The sequence below is a fragment of the Gobio gobio genome (assembly GCF_949357685.1).
Source record: "Gobio gobio genome assembly, chromosome: 16".
Classification (NCBI taxonomy): Eukaryota; Metazoa; Chordata; class Actinopteri; order Cypriniformes; family Gobionidae; genus Gobio; species Gobio gobio.
In genome coordinates this window covers 45,932,307-45,952,279 of record NC_137109.1, presented here as the reverse complement: position 1 = coordinate 45,952,279, position 19,973 = coordinate 45,932,307, and the positions used below count along the sequence as shown (strand labels likewise).

The 19,973-nt window shown below is 37.5% G+C and overlaps 1 protein-coding gene across 1 annotated transcript in view; it reads right to left on the bottom strand.

The window, feature by feature from the left end:
- psd2 (pleckstrin and Sec7 domain containing 2) overlaps positions 1-19,973 on the bottom strand; it is a 41,324-nt gene that overhangs the window by 7,388 nt on the left and 13,963 nt on the right. The window contains exons 4-11 of the mRNA XM_079838344.1: positions 17,164-17,276; positions 13,478-13,536; positions 11,123-11,212; positions 10,746-10,789; positions 10,431-10,621; positions 7,388-7,458; positions 2,480-2,637; positions 2,180-2,324 (exon numbers count right to left, since the gene is read on the bottom strand). Coding sequence (XP_079694470.1) covers positions 2,180-2,324; positions 2,480-2,637; positions 7,388-7,458; positions 10,431-10,621; positions 10,746-10,789; positions 11,123-11,212; positions 13,478-13,536; positions 17,164-17,276 — 871 coding nt within the window. The remainder of the gene's footprint in view (positions 1-2,179; positions 2,325-2,479; positions 2,638-7,387; positions 7,459-10,430; positions 10,622-10,745; positions 10,790-11,122; positions 11,213-13,477; positions 13,537-17,163; positions 17,277-19,973) is intronic.

Genomic DNA, 19,973 nt, shown 5'->3' with positions numbered 1-19,973 from the left:
GATGAAAATAACAGCGTCTGAACAACATGGCGACAAACGCAACCGAACCGAACCGAACCGAACGCAACACTTCCTCTTCTCCACGCGGGAGAGCAACAAGACCACGCCCCTTTTTTGCGTATTCTTGTGGGCGGAGGTTAGTCGACAAACTGCTCTACTGACGTAATTAAAGCAGGAAGTACCAGGATGTAGTCCGAACTGGCCGTTCGCTGTGGGCTTTGAAAGGGAACTTCTGTTAAATAAAATATCTCGCTTGGCATTGAACTTTGAGCTTTATAATTTTACAGGTATTATTTATGCTCTAACAGCAACATTACACACTAACTAAAGTTTGAAAAATGGGATCACGAAGAACGGGACCTTTAAGACTCACAAGACTGCACATTATTGATTTATATTTATACTTTTTTAATATATTTTATTATCAAATAAAAAAATGATATTGAATTATACACAATTAATAACTAGTATATTTTTTTATTTATTAATATGCACATATTATTAAGATATTATAATAGTGTGTGTATATTAATATATATAAATCACACAACTTCATTTCACGACTTACATTACTGAATTCAGTGAGTAAATATTTATAAACTACTACTAACTAAAGTATATTAATATACACAGTATTATAATACTAGAACTATATTTTCAATATTTTGCATTATATATATATATATATACACTAAGGATGCAACAATTCAGTTAGTCCACAATTCAATACATACCTCGGTTTTTAACCACAGTTTTGGTTCGGTTCGGTATTTAAGTTTGAAATTGAATGAATAAATGTAAAAATAAAACTACAGACTTCACTATAAAATATACATTGATTCTTATTAAAGCTACTGTATTAAAGTTTTTCAGTCAAGAGCAGGGAATGATTTTCTCTTTGTCTTTTGTTGTTTTATTAACATTAAAGGAACAGTTCACTCAAAAATGAAAATTCTGTTTTTCGTGCTCAAGACTCAAGTTGTTTTACACCTGAATAAAGTTCTTTCTTCTGTTGGACATAAAATATATTTTGAAGAATGTTGGAAACCAAACAGTTGCTGGTCCCCATTGTAGGAAATGATAATATGGTAGTCAATGGCTAGCATCAGCTGTCTGGTATTCAACTGTCTGTGTTCAACAGAAGAAATGAATACAGGTTTGGAACAACATTAGAGTGAGTAAATAATTACAAGAATTTTAGAGTTGAACTGTCCCTTTAAGGACAGCGTGTTCACTATAGGCTGTGCTGCTGTCAATTTAAGACTTCCGTGCATCTAATATACAGACACACGCCGATTTTACTTTAGAAATAACCGACTGTGTTTATGTAAACCTTGTGTATATTTGACAGTATTAGCGCAGTAAGATTATTTAGTCCAGTAATCACGTGTTTGACAGGCTTTAAGTGCGCACGCTCAGCGCATGTTAAAACAGTGCATAAGCACGCAAATTAAATGTTTAACCAGCAAGGCTTTAAAACGCATGCAAATAATGAACTTTGGTGATTGTGAATAACTATAGTGTTCCGTGAGTATAACTCTCTGACACCAGCAATGCAAGCGTGGCTAAACACACCCTAACTTTAGTGCAGTGATCGGATATTTGCTCATATCAGCGCGTAGACTCAAACAGAGCAGAAATAAACTGAGAGAAATATTTAAAACGGAGAGAAATAAAAATAATTAATTAAATGAAAAACCGCAATTCACAAGCGCGTATTGAACCGTGAATGCCGTACGGAATGGTTCAATATTATATTGAGAATTGTGGCATCCCTAATATACACACAAAATTATATAATCCAATTCTATTACACATTTAAAAAATAATTGTAGTCTATTTATTCATATACATAGTATTTTAATACTAAAACGATTGTAGATATTAAAATAGGTTGCATATTTATAAAATTTTTAACTACATTTTGTATAAAAATGTCTTTTGGCATCAAAAAGTAAATAAAATATAGACAAAACTGCTTCTGGTACATTTGTCAAACTGGAAATGGAAAGTCTATTTGATCCCATTGCATCATGGGATACAGCATTCAAGCAATATGTTAACACTAATGTTAAATAAATAGTTATAAATAAACAAATACTTATTAATAATCAAATTACAAAACGATTCCACTACATAATAAAGTGTATGTAGGCTGTTTATAGTTGTATTTGTGCACCTGGTTGAGTCTAGTAGTGGATGAAGGCAGCAGCGGTCTGCAGAATTTCTTCATTGAGCCGATGGCGGCGGGAAAAGCAGGAGCCGAGAAAAGAGCTGCGACCAGATTAATCCTGAAAATCCATGACATCATCTCCTCTTCACTCCTACACACATGCATTTAAAGGGAAAGTCAAACAAGTAAAATGAAACAAAGAAAATCTGACAAATACCCACCCCAGAACAATGTGACAGTGGGCTGTTACCTAACCAACTGCAGTGAAAGCAATAACCAGAGCAGTTAAGGAAGAGTGATGCTTACGGGGCCTGCAGGAGGAAGACCCTCCAGTCGGAGGTCTTGAGTTTGAGGACGTTCTGTCTCTTGCTGTAGTCACAGGCCCTAGTAGCAAGAGCGTGGTGAATCCGTACTGCGTTCTTCAAGTCCACCTCTGACAGGTCTTTATCAGGCTTATACTCATCCTGGCCATACGGAGGAGACAGAGTACAGAATAAGTGGAAGCAAAAATGAAAATAAATGAGAGAGAGACAATGGCTATGTTACAAAACCATTTGTTGAGGAGCATTTTAATGCATTTCAAGTACAAAGGCAGGTCCAAAAGGAAGCAGCATAACTGCAATAGATAATTACACTGCATTCTTTTGGCCAAATTGTATATTGCATGTATCCATCACGGCAAAAGCAATTCCATTATGCATTGCAGCATCTGCCATGAAAAACAAACAACTAAGGCAGTGGACAACGTGAGCAAAAGTGAGCAAAATGTAAATGACAAAAATACATTTATTACATTCAATACTGAAAAGTACTAATAAAATCCAATATCTGGGTGTACTGTCTATTGTGCAGGCTTCATAGAGTATCACAGTGTTATCTTAACTGCATGCTAATGTCAAACTCCACTGAAATCAATTGTAAGTAGAGTTTCTTGTGAGAAGCCCTATTTGTGTAGAATCGCTGCTTATGTAAAGCATTTCAAATCGGTCGAGGTTCGATTTCAGTTTGCATGTTGCCTTAGAAGAACGCTAAGAGGGCAAACACACAAGCCACTATCAGTAGCTATGTTTCCATCCACCTATTTTTATGCGCATTTTGAAAAAAAAATACTGAATGGAAATGCCAAGATGCGCATAAATTCTAAAAAATGTGCATTAAAAACGTATGCGCTCGTTTGAGTCGGATACATTTTCTATCCGATACGAAAACATGCGCATAAACTACGATGGAAACGCATTTACCGGATAAATTCCTTGATGCGCATAAAGAATATCATGTGACTTTCGCGATGTAGCAGCATAACTGTACAAACCAGCAGAAAAATCTTGTTTGCACAGCATCTGAAATGCTGTTTTGGTCTTTCAGAAGTCTGTTGTCAAAGATGCTCGTTATATTTCTTACACGACTGCGTTCTCAAACAGCACATCTACCTCTGAAAGCATGACAACACGTTTATTGTAGTGCTGTCAAACGATTAAAATATTTAATCGTGATTAATCGCATTAATGCCATAGTTAACTCACAATTAATCGCACATTTTTATTTATTCTAAATGCCCCTTGATTTCTTTTTGACCCATTATTTTTTCTTATTTTAATGCTCTTATCAACATAGAAAAGTGGATCGGCTTGCTTTGTTCAAATGTTTGTTTTATTGAAAACAACATTGGCATACTGTAGTGTTCGATTTCACACCAACATTCTCACTTGAAGCAGTCATTCACTCTTGGAGCAAATAATCGCTCACACAATGTAACACTGTCCATCAATAAAAGGGTGAAAAAAATACTTTGTTGCACAAACAGCCCCTTCAACAGCCCTTTCTAAGGGATCAAAACAGGGTGATACAAAATAAAATTACAAAGTGCACATGCAAGGTAAACTAGGACTCCGCCTATAGTGCAGTTAAACCAGGGGTCGCCAACTAGCGGACTCCGGTCCGAATCCGGACCGCGAGATGCGTCCATCTGGACCGCGAAGCCTTTTGACGTAATGAAACAGTTAACGTTGCAATGCTCATTGTTACTACGTTCAGACCCAGACGCGCGGTCAAGCATGCAGTGAAGAAGAGGCTGATGGTGCGCTCACACCGGACGCGAATGACGCGACATGCACGGCGCTTAATTCACGCCGCAGAATGTCTATTTGCGTCTTTCATTGACTTAAATCACTCGCGCAAAACGCTTCATTCGCGTCCGGTGTGAGCGCACCATCAGAGCAGAAAGCAGCGCTCAAGACAAGCACTTTTAGTTGAAGACCCCTGAGTTAAACCATGGCTTAATACGTTTCTCATTTCGGCGTCTCACGCTTGCCATCCACGTCTACTCTTTTAATGGCCCAAACGAGTGCGGGCAGCCGCAGCGTGCCTGATGTTTTGTTTCCGGTCTAGCTGCATCCGGAGTGGTGTTGTAGTTTTTCTAACGTTACTAGTTGTTGTAACACCATGTGAAAAAACTACAAAGTTTGTTAGACCAAAAAGAACGTTAATCTCGCGATAAAAAAATTAACGCCGTTAAAATAGGTTTGCGTTAACGGCGTTAATAACGCGTTTAACTGACAGCACTAGTTTATTGAGATGCACAAGTTTCTCTGAGACGCATATCATTTATTATAAAGGAAAATATTTATATATGTTGGCTTCTCCTTTGTTTCTTAGTGATTTTTTAGCGGTAGTTTATCAGGAAGTGACGATTATGTTGTCTTCGACTCGACTCTGGATGGAAACGGTGCTTTATTCGCAAATGTTTAATGCGAAATTGCATTTTTGCACATAAATTATATTTGCAACTTTGGATGGAAACATAGCTAGTGGCGACTGTATTGTCCCAAAGTGTAAGACATCTTTTGGTCAGTCTGCTTTTTCGGCAAAGGGGCCAAAACTCTGGAATGCTTTACCTGCTAATTTAAAACTAGAGACTAACGGCAATGCTTTTTACAGAGCACTTAAACAATGGTTAAAATCAAAACAACAGGGCTCGCATGAATAGCCTTACACTGGGTAATTGTCTGATCATGTTGTCTTTGCTCTATTGTCTTTGTATGAAAATAAATGGGAATATATTGTTTTTTTTTCTCTTTTTGTAATTTTATGGTATTTCTGTTTTTCCTGTTTTTCTTTTTCCTTTTACTATTATTATTAGAATTTTTGTTAGCCTTATTCCTTTTCTGTATTATTATTATTATTTTCTTTATTATTATTTCAGTATTGTTATTATTTTTTTTACTCTATTTAAAAAAGCCTAATGTGGACAGGTGTTGAAAATTAGCATGTGTGCTAAAACACTTAAAGGGGTGATGAATTGAGAAAATCAACTTTCCCTTGAGCCTTTGATATATAAAAGTTAATCGTGACATTAGAATATCCTGCACGTTTCAGAGCTGAAAACTTCCTTGTTAGTCAAAGAAAAGCTTTTATTGGCACTAGGCCCGGAAAACGAGAGATCTCAGAATATGTCGACCACTGACGTAGTAGGACGCAGAAGCACCGCCTCCAGCCCGCCCACCGACTCGTGGAGATAAACGATGCGGAATCGATTGGTAAAATAGAGGTCGAGACTGGATTTGCAGACATATTGAGATTAAAACACAATGCTGGGCCTTCTATATTGGATCCGACAGGAATGGTGCAACACACTTATGTGAGTAAAACATGTTTTTTTATATGTGTTAGTATTGCATTGTTACAGATCGTTTGATATCTATTGATTTCATACCTTAGCACGCGGTCACAGGCTGGAGAAGGTGTTATTGGTTCATTCGTGATCAGACTCGGACTTGTAATGCCAGCTCGCAAAGCCCAATGTCCTGGGGCTATGTGTTTTTCACACAGGCTATCACCTTTCTTGTGCGCGTGCATGCGTGTGTGTGTGTACGGTTCGCAGTTATATTCACTGATGATCGGGCGAAATGATACAGAAATAACATCCCAATCAATTGCGGGTGGATGAGAGATGAATCATTGTGTTTGTTTGATAAAGACATTTTGCGAGTCCTGTAAGCGTTTCCGCAGGCGCTTTCAAAACAATCCCCACATGTACTGAGGGGAGCTGAAGCTCATTAAATATGCAAATCTTATCCAATCCTAGCCGTGGGTGTTTACTTCCGAGTCTTCAGTGCGACACGCCCATCAAAAAGGTCAGTTTTTCAGAGAGCCTCAAAACCAAGGCAGAAAATAGCCAATTACTTATTCTTCATGATGTTTCTGAATGTAAAAACCACGCAAACGTCATAAGTTGACCTCAGACAACAGTATAAATTTTTTTAAAAAGCCAGTTCATGACACCTTTAAGCAAATGCATATGGTTCGTCCAATGTAATTGTTATGTCCATGTCAAATAAATCTAATAAATAAATAAAAACCTATGTAGACAGCAGACACCAGGCAGCTTACAATGTTCAGAATGGAAAACTAGCGTGCTAGCATGTTTATTGCCTTTTATATTTTAAAAAAGTAGTATGTGATAGACAGGGCTTGACATTTACTTTTTTGCTCACCAGCCACTGTGGCTAGTGGTTTTCAAAAGTTACTAGCCACTCAGCATTTTCACTGGCCACAAATTTGACATCGATACCATGGGGAAAAACTTCCATAAAAATATTTTTAACCTTACCTCATAATTTGGCAGCAGGTATATTAGGCTGCTGTCACTTTAAGACCTGATGCACGGATCCATATAATATTACACATGCGTTTACATTCACTTAAAACATAACTAACTGGGTTTACATGAATACTCACCAAGACCGACATTTTGACATCATTTGACTGTTTAAGCACAATAAGCAGTGAAAAAGAATTCAACTTTGTAATGAGAGACAGATTTATCTGCGCACACTTTGGGTGTAAAATGATGCGCAATACGCACAATCCCACGCTGAAATTCTGTGAGGGGAGGCGGGTTTGTGTGTCAACTCGCTGTCGGAGAGATGAAAGCGAGCAAGCGCAGCTTGTATTGTGTATCTATTCTGTGGAAAATTAGTATTGGAAGCATTTCAAATATTTGAGTATCGATATGTATCGAAAAATTTATATTTTTGACACTATATTGCACTTAGTTTATTATTTCAGATGCCTTTTTAAAAGACTACAATTGAAAAACGTATATATTGTATATAAAATTAAACCCGCCAATGTGGCTAGTAGGAGGAATATAGTATGACTATGTTGCAGTGTGTGTGTGTGTGTGTGTGTGTGTGGGAGGTAGATTTAAATTACTTTCTGCAAGTAGAGAATCATCCCCTTCAGCACGGCATAAAACTTCTTCCAGCCTCTGCGTCCTCTTGGGGCTGCAGAGAGACAGAATAAAAGAGAAAATGTGTGTGAGAGAGACAGAATAAAGACACTCTTCACTAATGAGCACCGCTGTTGTTTGCTGCAACACAAGTCGAAGAAAGAAAATCTGTAAACCATGTCACTTCTCACAAATGAGCTCCACCTCTATGTAAGATACAACTTAATTGTTTTAATTAAAGCAGCTGCATTATTAAACAGAAGGAAATCTTGGCGGGTCCCAAATAATGCTGATTTATTGCCTTTCTTGACTTTAGCTCTGTTCCAAAACTAAGTGTGCTGCTTTGCTGCTCACTGCCTACATAGGCAGAGACCTACTAAGGCAACATGCTAACCATCTCATAAGTGACCTATTTGGAATGTTCTACTTAGGAAACGCCCCCACGCACCACACAAACAATGCTCGGCACAGGAGATTTGGCTTGTTTTCAATTGAGTGTGTATGAAATATTGTATACATTTATAAAATATATAGCTTAGAAACACACACACGTACTGTATATCGTTGCTGTTGGGCGGAAACATCATATCTCCATATTACATTTTCCATATTTTTTTTCCCATAAATCATTACTATTGGTCACTCCTTACATCTGTCTGTGGGTTTCGCAAATATTTAACCAATGAAAAGTATTAAAAAGAGCTCAAACAGTCAGTCAAACCTCATAACTCCACCCCCTATATTGAGAATGAAGTGCCAGACGCCATCTCTGCTTAAGGTAAATAAAGAACTGGTTCTTTGAATAAATACAGCATTTTCTTTACTCGAGAAACATTATATATAAAGGCTGATGTTCTATGAATTTGAGGAGCAGAGAAGAGTGTCTTAGTCTAGCATTTGTCGTTGAGTCATAGATAGTGCAGTCTTAAATAGCCTGCTCTTAATAACATGAGATTTTGGCCAAATGACAGAAAAAACTGAGCTTTATAATCTGTATGTTGCTAAAAACATAATTCGATGCTCTTACTGCCTCAGATGCGGCCGTTCAAAACACGCAGAGCTGGGTAGATTCCTTACAAATTGTTATCGGTTACTGATGACATGACAAAAATTGTAGTTAGTAATGTATAAGGTAATATAATCTGTCTACTTTTGGATTACTTTTGATTACTTTTGACCTAGCACATTGATTTGAGTATATTAATCTTTACCATATTGATATAAAAATACAAAGAGAAAGAAAATATATTCCATTCTTTGTTATCATCAACATGAAGTGTCTTAAATATTACATTACATCAGGGTTTTCCTGACAGGGGTTTGTGAGTTTAATGAAAAGCTATTAAGTAATTCAATCATAAAAAATTTTATGATTTGAGAAATCAACTTTCCGTGAGCTTTTGATATATAAAAGGTCATGGTAATATAAGAATATCCTGTACGTTTCAGAGCTGAAAACTTTTATTGACAGCAGGCCCAGCAAACGATGGATTTCAGAATATGTCGACCCTTGACGTCAGCGTGTGGTGAAGCACCGCCTCAACAGAAGAAGAAGAACGCCTGATTCTGTAGCCATGCCCAGCGACTCGTGCATAGGCCTACATAGAGCTAAACCGCATCGAATTTCTAAGCAGTAAACATACCACATAAGCTTCATTCGGATTCCAATATTGTGAATGCATGAATGAGCTTTATTTTTAATGAATATCCAGCTCACATGGGGAAGCGCATTTGTTCCTTCATTTAACCACGGATTCGTTTGTAAACAAGAGACTGGATTTGCAGACAGGATGAGATTACATGAACGAATGAAAAACTTTTTAAAATTTTTTTATATGTGATAGTATTGCATTGTTACAGATTGTTTGATATCTATTGATTATGTGAACATGTCTAACTGAACATACCTAAGCACGCTGTCACAGGCTGGAGAATCCTTTATTTGTGGTGTTGTTGGTTCATTGCGATTCGAGATCAGACTCGGACATGTTTATGGGCCAGAGCTTGCAAAGCCCAACGTCCCGGGGCTATGTGTTTTCCAGACGGGCTACCAAAATGTAAGCCCGGCCTGCCGATGGGCTATCTTAAATAGTGAAATAACATTCATTCCATGATGAGTGTTCACTCTCTTGACTTGATATTTGAAGGGCGCACGCACATGCGTGCGTGTACGGTTCACGGTTATATTCATCAATTGGGCGGGCCAAGTAACGTTAATAAAACCATTCCAATCAATCGCGGGTGGATGAGAGATAAATCATTGTGTTTGATAAAGACATTTTGCGAGCCCTGTGGGCGATTCATTCCGCTTGCCGTTTCACCACTGACCACAGGGGAGCTGAAGCTCATTAAATATGCATCCAATCAATCTCATCCAAGCTCATCCAATCCTAGCCGTGGGTGTTTACTTCCAAGTCTTCAGTGCGGCACGCCCATCAAAACTGAGCGTTTCATTTGTTTGCCTGTATGTAATGTTACCATTAACTGACATTAGAGAACTGTGAATTTAATTTTAATATTTGTTATTATCATTTTTATTTGCTTTTATTATTGACCTACCTTACAGATTAAACACACACGCACACACACACACACACACACACACACACACACACACACACACACACACACACACACACACACACACACACACACACACACACACACACACACACACACACACACACACACACACACACACACACACACACACACACACACACACACACACACACACATAACGCTGAAATAAACTAAATATAAATATTATATGGAAAACTTAAATGTAATTTAAGTTAAAATGCTAAAATTACTACAAATAAAACAAATTAAAGCTATATAAAAATATAAAAATACATATAAAAAAATGACTCAACCTTAAACTAAAATTAAAGTTTACAATGAAAGCAAATTGAAAATATTAATAAATATAATATAATAATAGTATATAAATAATACTTAAATAACCCTGAGCTTTTCACAATGCATTATGGGATTGTTTTGTCGATTTGGCAGAAACACACTTACTGCGTTTGCCGTCCATTTCTGCATGGCTTTTGCGTGTCAGAACGCCGTGTTTATACGTCGTAGCATTGAGTAAAAGTGGAATAGCGATGAAAGGGTTACTGCTGTCCGTTACCCTGACAACCCGCTTCCCCCCCGCATCACACTGCTCCTCCACCAGCTCCGACAGACTCTTCCTCAACTCCTCTTCCTCGCTGCAGAAACAGAACGCCATTAATGCACATGTGCAGATACTGCGCACACACGCACAGATTCGCCCCAGAAGTCACATGATAATGTTAGCGCTCTTGACTCCTGGGGATGATATTGGATACTCACATCGCCCACTCCAGCTTCTCATTCTTTATTGAGTTATAGAGCACCTAAACCAGGACAGAGACATATGAGACTGTTAATACCGTACATCTGAAATACACAAATACAGTCAGCTGGGCTTATGGGACAGAGCTCATGAAAGAATATGCTCTTGAATCCAATTCAAACACAGATGCATCTTTGTTGCATTCATAAATGCAATTACATCATGCACATTATGCAGATACTGTGTTTAGAGTGTGTTTTAATGAAATCAGTCAGGTTTGGTGAGAAATCACACTTTATCAGTAGACATGCATGTGCTTCTCTGAAGCTATTTTTCTTTTTCTTACCGCTGCTTGTCCACAATAATAAAATAACAGAAAATCCCAAATAATTACCTTGAGCAATTCTTTGGGAAAATCTTTGCTGTCGTTCAGGCCGTCCAGATTGCTAATGAACTGCTGGCAAGACATCTTCTTCCCAATGTTCTGCAACACAATAACCCAACACAGAGTTACAACAATAATAACGTGCCAATTATGGATATTATTCTTCTAACTGCACATTTTTGTCTGCCATTTGTCTTTAAATTAAATTGTTAAATTATGCAGTGACACAATTAAATACTGCAGAGACTGCATTGAAATTGAGTAAAATGCTTGAGGGCTGTTAAATCCACATCAGGCATTTCTCAAGATTTATTTAAAGATTTGAAAAAAGAGAAAAAATACTGCTTATATCCTCTCTGCGTACCTTGTGTATCACTATTGTAAGTGCTCTGACAATATTTTACCATATTTTTGTACAATATTTTACTCACCCCCCATCTCACCCAAGGTGTTCATGTCTTTCTTTCTTCAGTTGAAAAAAAATTAGTTTTTTGAGGAAAAAATTCCAGGATTTTTCTCCACATCATAGACTTCAATGGCAACCAAAATGTTGAGGGTCCAAATCAATGCAGTTTCAAAAGAAGGGCTTCAGAGGCTCTGCACGATCCCAGACGAGGAATAGGGTCTTATCTAGTGAAACCATCGACCATTTTCAAAAAATAAAATAAAAATGTATATACTTTTTAACCTAAATTGCTCTGCGAAGTGCCACGGATTGCGTAATCACGTCGGAAAGATCTAGACGTAGGCGGTAGTACCGCACAAGAGAACGTGCGAGGACTAATACAAACTCCCTTTACCAAAAAACACTCTATCTTCGACTTCAAAATCGTCTGACATCGTTGTTTTACCTTTTTTTTGGCTAAAGGACGTTTGTGTTAGTCTTCGCACGAGCGCTTTATAAACACGGGGCGGTACTTCTGCCTACGTCTAGCGTGAGCTTTCTGACGTGATTACACAATCCCTAGCACGTCGCAGAGCAGCGCAAGATGAGCAATTTAGGTTAAAAAATATATTATTTTTTTTTTTTTAAATGACTATTTGTTTCACTAGATAAGACCCTAATCCTCGTCTGGGATCGAGCAGAGCCTCTGAAGACCTGGATTGATCTGGACCTTCAACATTTTGGTTGCCATGAAAGTCTATGATGTGAAGAAAAATCCTGGAATGTTTTCCTCAAAACAAATGATTTATTTTCGACTGAAGAAAGAAAGACATGAACATCTTGGATAAGATGGGTAAAATATCAGGACATTTTCATTTTGAAGTGAACTAATCCTTTAATATAGCATTTAGTATAGTATTTTGGCAGAATCTATGGTACCATGGCAATATTTTGTAAATATACAGTACATCGTCATATTAAAAATAAATAAAATCACAGATAAAGATGGGGAAAAAACGAACTACATTTAACCACAGTAGTCATTTCTAAGCTAAATGCAGTTCACAATGCTGTCAGCAGATGGCAGTATCACACCAGCTCCACACTGATGACCCACTCTAAACATCACAACCAACGCACAATAATATCTGTATGACTGACTCCCTCCTACCACAGAGATCTACTTTAGATGAGTAATATTCCACGAATGATGGATGGAAACATTCTGGAAACACATTAAAGCCAGAGCCATTAAAAGAGAAGACAAAAACACAAAGAATAAAAGAGGAGGAGGAGAGAGAGGCACTTACCACCTGCCGCAGAGCAAGTTAGACAAAGTGAAAGACAGACAGAAGAAGAAATGAGGAGACAGAGAGAGACATGTTTAGGTCAAAGTCAGAGAGAACTGTAATATTACTGAGAGAAACAGCAACGGGAGGCTTGTTAATGAAAATGACACTATGAAGCGCACATGGTTAGAAAGAGATTTTCAGTTTAGCTGCTGATAACATTATTCATTGTCTTTTAAAAAGATTAATCTTCAAACATTACATTTTTTACTCTTACAACACATTCTGGGTAATGTACTTATTGTCTGATTGGTCAACTGTGGCATTCTGCAGTCAAATACAGCATTTCTGTGTGATGACCTCTAGCCAAGTAATGACCAGCCATGCTATGCTTAACATCATGTTCCTGATCACTTTGTTTGAGTGAATATAGAAAATAGAAATATGAGACAGAACTGAAGATGGTCTAATGTATTTCTGCAATTAGATTGAAGTGCAATCGCTAGTAGATCCAGTTACTGCACAATCCACAATCAAATCAAACTTCTGTCCATTATTTCCTCTTCATGTACATGCATTCATTATTACCACACCGTCTTGAGGATTAATGAGTCTAATAAACATGTTAACGTGAGACATGCTTGGATTCAACAACCTAGAGAAGAGCCGCATGTGTTGCTGAATACATACGTGTCCATGCAGGTCTGTGTTAAGAAGCATAAGTGCACAGGTCAGTGTGTGAGCACCATCTATTAAAAAAAGAGGAAAAAGAGTTAATAAAAATCATACATTCTACAAAACAAATATATAAAACTATAAAGGCCAGTTCACACCAAGAACGATAACTAAAGATAATGATAGAGATCAGCGTCCACCAGGGTGTTTCTAGGATTTTCATTTTAGCCCCTAGTGAGGATATGAAAAAAAAAAATTGGTAAGACTTTAGTTTAGGGTCCAATTCTCACTATTAACTAGTAGCTTATTAGTATGCATGCATATTAAGATATTGGCTGTTTATTATTACTTAAACCTATAAAGCAAATATTAATGCCTCATTCTGCATGACCATATTGTACATCCCTCAATCATACAATGTAGGCAGGTTTATAATCACTGAGATCCCAAATGTGAGGTTAGTGGGGTTTTGGGGGCATGGCCTCTCGAGAACATTTTGATTTCTATGATCTACATATGTGCATTTTCAAATGTTCTGAACGCCAAAAAATTAGATAACAATAACTTGAAACCATGGCATGGGGAGATATGACTGATAATAAATATTAAATAAATATTTAATATTTAATAAATAATAAATAAATAATAAATAAACTCCAGCTGGTCCAAAACGCAGCAGCTCGAGTTCTTACTAGAACCAGGAAGTATGACCATATTAGCCCAGTTCTGTCAACACTGCACTGGCTGCCTATTAAACATCGCATAAATTTTAAAATCTTACTTATTACTTACAAAGCACTAAATGGTTTAGCTCCCCAATACTTGAGCGAGCTCTTAACATATTATACTCCATCACGTCTACTGCGGTCTCAAAATTCTGGCCAGTTGATCATACCGAGAATATCCAAATCAACTGCAGGCGGTCGATCGTTTTCCTATTTAGCACCTAAACTCTGGAACAGTCTTCCTAACATTGTTCGGGAAGCAGACACACTCTGTCAGTTTAAATCTAGACTAAAAACACATCTCTTTACTGTGGCATACACATAAAACACTTTTTCAATGAAATGATTGTTAGGCTGCATTAACTAGGTCAGCCGGAACCGGGAACACTTCCCATAACACCTGATGTACTCGTTACATCATCAGAAGAATGGCATCTACGCTAATGTTAGTCTCTCTGTTTTATCCCGAGGTTTACTGCAGTCAGCTGGATCCGGGCCGTATCCAGATCAGATGGTGGACCTGCGCCCAGAGAAGACCAACACAGGACCCCGAAGTGTCTGAGAGACCGTGATTAGACTCCCCCTGAAACTGCCTCATCGACACGGCATCTCAATAAACCCGTCTCCTGCGTGTTGCCTCCGATCATTCGAATATTGCACTTTAATAATTATTTAATCAACATCATCCTCAATAAACCCGTCTCCAGCATGTTGCCCCCGGTCCCTCGAATATTCTGATCTATTATGACCTCCGAGCTGTAAAACTGCCAGAATAATAATAATAATACGCTGTTTGTTAATTGGCCAGAGGAGAACTGGCACCCCGACTGAGCCTGGTTTCTCCCAAGGTTTATTTTTCTCCATTAGGTCACCTAATGGGGTTTTGGTTTCCTTGCCACTGTTGCCTCTGGCTCGGCGTGCTCAGTTGGGGACACTAAATTTTTCAACTAAACATCGAAATACATCTAAATAATAAACTAAATTAACCATTTAAACAAAATTACTGATCAAATTATTGATCTAAAGCCCACACTGTCACTGTATGATACTTGAAATTTTTCCAGAATGGCTATACAGCTGAATAAAATTATGCTGCATTATTTTCCTGTTTAACACTGTAAAGCTGCTTTGAAACAATCTACATTGTTAAAAGCGCTATATAAATAAAGTTGACTTGACTTGACTTGATAAAGTTTTTCCATTTTTGTCAGTGAAGAAACTAAACATATGTTTAACTGATATTTATATGTTTTATGAATCATTTTTGTAGACATGTTAATTTACTGAAGGCTAACAGGAAAGCTAGGCAGCCTAACTTAATGTATTAAATTAATTCACAATATGCACACATTCATTACTAATCTTATGCCCTATACAGGCTGAAATAACCTGAGCTTTTTTTATTTACTGAGAGCTACACATGGAATTATTACATTTACAATATGCACACATTTATTACTAATGTTACTTTGTTAATATTTCTTGTTTGTTAATTAAAATAATTGTTAATAAATGACTTTACATAGGCCTATTTCAAATCAAAATGGCAAAATTAGACAAAAGTTTATTAATTTGCCTGAATATTTTTGTCATTTGTTTAACATTTCTGACTTAAAGAAGCAGCTGTCAAATATGAAACGTTTAGTTTAGCTACTGACATATTTCACTTGACGTCGAGTCGCGCTGCTAAAACTCGTGCTCAGCCTCAGTAGCATCTGTGCGTAAATAAAGCCCGCCTACTCTGATTTCATTGGTTTTCCCAAATATTTTGACATTGACGAGCGGTGACAGACCAATGAGGCTCAGATCAACACACACACTTCTGCTTCTGACGTGCGCTCAATTCGCTGCCACAGCGGATTGAAGAACACGCTGATTAAAAGACAGGACGAAGCCGAAACCAGTTTCATAAGTTTGAAAGGTTAATCACACATTTTTTTAGGGGGGCTGGACAGAAGTTTAGGGGGGGGCTGAACAGACGCGTTATGGGAGGGGCTTCTGCCAGGCGGTTCGTCTCATTGAGAAATGGCTGACATGGGCTGTGTTTACACATCTTTTTTGTTAAAAAACTACTGTTAATGTGTGAAAAAACAGTTTTGAGACTTTTCAGGCGATAATGTAGTTGTTTAAAGCTCAAATCTGTGGTTTATTTATAAAATAAAAGCCTATTTGAACATTTTATCTGGCGTTTTCAGGGTTGTGAGATCCAGGCGATCAGCGGCGCTCAGCGCTCGTTAACCCTGGCGAGAGCAACCTTTCCTCGGCCAGTCCTTCAGACGTTTGCTGCTGGCTCTGATGTCTCTGTGGTGTGTCTCGAGCTATAATTCGTCTTGTGAAGATGTAACGGGCGATCTTTGGTCTCATGGATCATGGCAAATCGTTTAGGCTGAGGGCAAAGTGAAGTTTCATTACTTTTTGATTTTTTAGGCTATGTAACTTAACGTTACCGTTGTATACTACTAGCACTGACTTTGAATGTTTGACTGAATTGTTTGCTTTAGTTCATGTATAGCTTATTATACCTTTTACTTATACTTTTGTATTATTGATACATAAATTCCATACATAAACTTGCATTTAACAAAAAGAGACTTGTGTTTCTTGTCATGTAATGTTATCACAGTGATAATCATATGCACACTTGTCTGAACCAGATATTAATATAAAGCAGATTTTCTCCTCATTGTTGTCACTACTAGAGCAAGCTCCTGATTGGTTAACGCGGCACAGAATGTCTATTCGCGTCTTTGCATTGACTTAACATGTAAACCACTCGCGCAAAACGTTTAATTCTCGTTCGGTGTGAACGCACCATTAGAAGTCAGCTTACTAGGTTTTGGAACAGTTTGTATGTGCAGCTTCACTCATGTGTGCCACAATGTAGAAAACCTTTTAATATATTATTGTGCACAGCCATGATAAAATTCGAGTAACCAGCAAATGCTAAATCTACAGAAACCCTCATGGAAGACTTGCCCTCTGAGTTGAGATCTTCTGGGTTACAGTGGCAAAAGCGTTTGGAGAAGTGCACCAGCACACGTTCTCTCTCCTGCGTCTCTCCCATCAGAGGAAACGCCTTCAAGAAGTTCCTGCAACCAGAGTAAATGGAAAGGATTACGGTGCAGCACAAAAAAAAAGTGTAGATATGCTAGTACTGCCAAATACTACACCCTGAATTTCTATTCTCTACTGTATTTATGCTTAGGCTAATGTCTACTATTTTAATACAATGTGTACTTGCATTGTGTTAGAAAGTACAATCTGGCATTCAGGAATGCCACAATGAAATTTAGCTTGCATAACTACATTAGAAGCATTGGAAACACTTTAGTAAGGGCAACACATATTCACTATTAACTACGACCTTTGCCTCAATAAACTCCTAATTTACAGCTTATTAATAGTTAGTAAGGTCATTTTTGTAGCATTTACGTTTTGGTATTGGGTACGATTAAAGGGATAGTTCACCCAAAAATGAAAATTGCCCCATGGTTTACTCACCCTTAATCATCCTAGGTGTATATGACTTTCTTCTTTCAGACGAACACAATTGGAGTTATAATAAAAACTTTTTATGGACTTCAAAAACAGAGCAACATTCACTGCCATTATAAAGCTTGGAAGAGCCAGGACATTTTTTTATTATAAAGAATAATGTCTGAAAGAAGAAAGTTATATACACCTAGGATGACTTGAGGGTGAGTAAATCATGGGCTAATTTAAATTTTTGGGTGAACTATCCCTTTAAGGGATGTAGAATATGGTCATGCAGAATAAGGCATCAATATGTGCTTTATAAGTACTAATAAACAGCCAATATCCTTGTAATATGCATGCTAATAAGCAACTGGTTAATAGCTAGTTAACTACCTAACCCTAAAAAAAGTTTTACCGGAGCATTTGTGTTCATGCAACAAGGGTTGCACCATTTGGGGAAAAAATATTGAAAAACAATATCATCACACTAATATATACTAATTATTACTATTATTATTCAATTATGCAGAACAACTGTACAATTGTCATACTAATATTTATGGCTGTCTTGATTTCTTCATTTTTAAATGTTAAAACATCAATCTTTTATTTTGGTGGAAAACAGCAGGAAGCCTTTAAAGCTTTGGAAGATGGTTGGCACATTACGTTCCCAAATGCACATTATAAGTGACCCAAATTAGATATAAGATAATTAGTGTTGATTATCTTATATCTAAACATGAATATCAGCTGAATGGCTAATAGTTTGGGCTCTGTTGTCAACCTTTAATATTATAGTATTAATGTGCAAGTAAGGGCTCCCTAAATAGTTTACATCATTATCTTTAAGAAACTTTTAGTTATAATTTAATTCATTTAAGGACAGACACAAATTTTTCAGTAAACCACAGTTTAATAAAAAAAAAAAAAAAAAGCCATTTTTTAAAACTGCTGTCGAATCACAACACGGGAACCGCTGGCACAATCAGAACTCGTTACGTATTTCTGAAGGAGGGACTTCATAGAACGAGGAAATTCTCAGGCAGTTTTGAGGACCGTGAAAACAGCGGTATACAGATAAGTTAATTGTGTGAAAAATACTGGGTTACCGGAGCATTTGTGTTCATGCAACAAGGGTTGCACCATTTGGGGAAAAAATATTGAAAAACAAAAATCATCACACTAATATATACTAATTATTACTATTATTATTCAATTATGGAGAACAACTGTACAATTGTCATACTAATATTTATGGCTGTCTTGATTTCTTCATTTTTAAATGTTAAAACATCAATCTTTTATTTTGGTGGAAAACAGCAGGAAGCCTTTAAAGCTTTGGAAGATGGTTGGCACATTACGTTCCCAAATGCACATTATAAGTGACCCAAATTAGTTTGCATGCAGCTCTAGTTTATGTACTTGTATAGACTATGAATTCGGGACTGAATTAGAGATCCCGCTGACTGTAATTGTCATTCTATCGAGACAACTATTGTTAGTCCCGACTGAAATATTCTTAAAGGGATAGTTCACCCAAAAATGAAAATTAGCCCATGATTTACTCACCCTCAAGTCATCCTAGGTGTATATGACATTCTTCTTTCAGACAAATAAAATCTGAGTTATATTAAAAAAGTCCAGGCTAATCCAAGCATTATAATAGCAGTAATAGTTGCTCTGTTTTTGAAGTCCATAAAATGCATCTGTCAGTCAAATAACGTGCTCCACGCGGCTCTAGGGGTGCACCGATCCGATATTAGGATCGGATATCGGCCGCGATACTGACAAAATAGCTGGATCGGGGATCGGAAAAATTAACAGATCCACAAGCCGATCCATGTGTTTTTTTCCGTCGCAGCAGAACCTACGTCATTCGTCAGCTTCACGTGTGTCGCAGGCTAGAAGGGAGCGAGCCAGAGAGTCGGCTGTGTGGAGGAGATATTTCACGCTTGCCACGCCAACTAGTTCGTCGCTGTTTCGAGGGTATTACTGCAAAGTCAGGGTCTTTCCTGCATTGACATTTTTTTGACGGCCAAAGCCTAATTTGATGAGTTATTGTGATTTACGAGTGATGTAGAACAGATGCTGCGCTTGTGACTGAGTGACAGAGAGACCGATCTGAGAGCTCCTCCCCCGCGCGCGCTCTCTGGGTCTTCAAAATAATCAGTGTTCGCTCTCATATTTCACATATTAATCCAAATCAAAAGCTCGGAAGACCGAAACCATGTTGCACGTGACACATTCGGACAATTTTGTCCTTGAATTATCACTGGGTGTGAATTGCGCTCAAAAAACATTGACTCTTC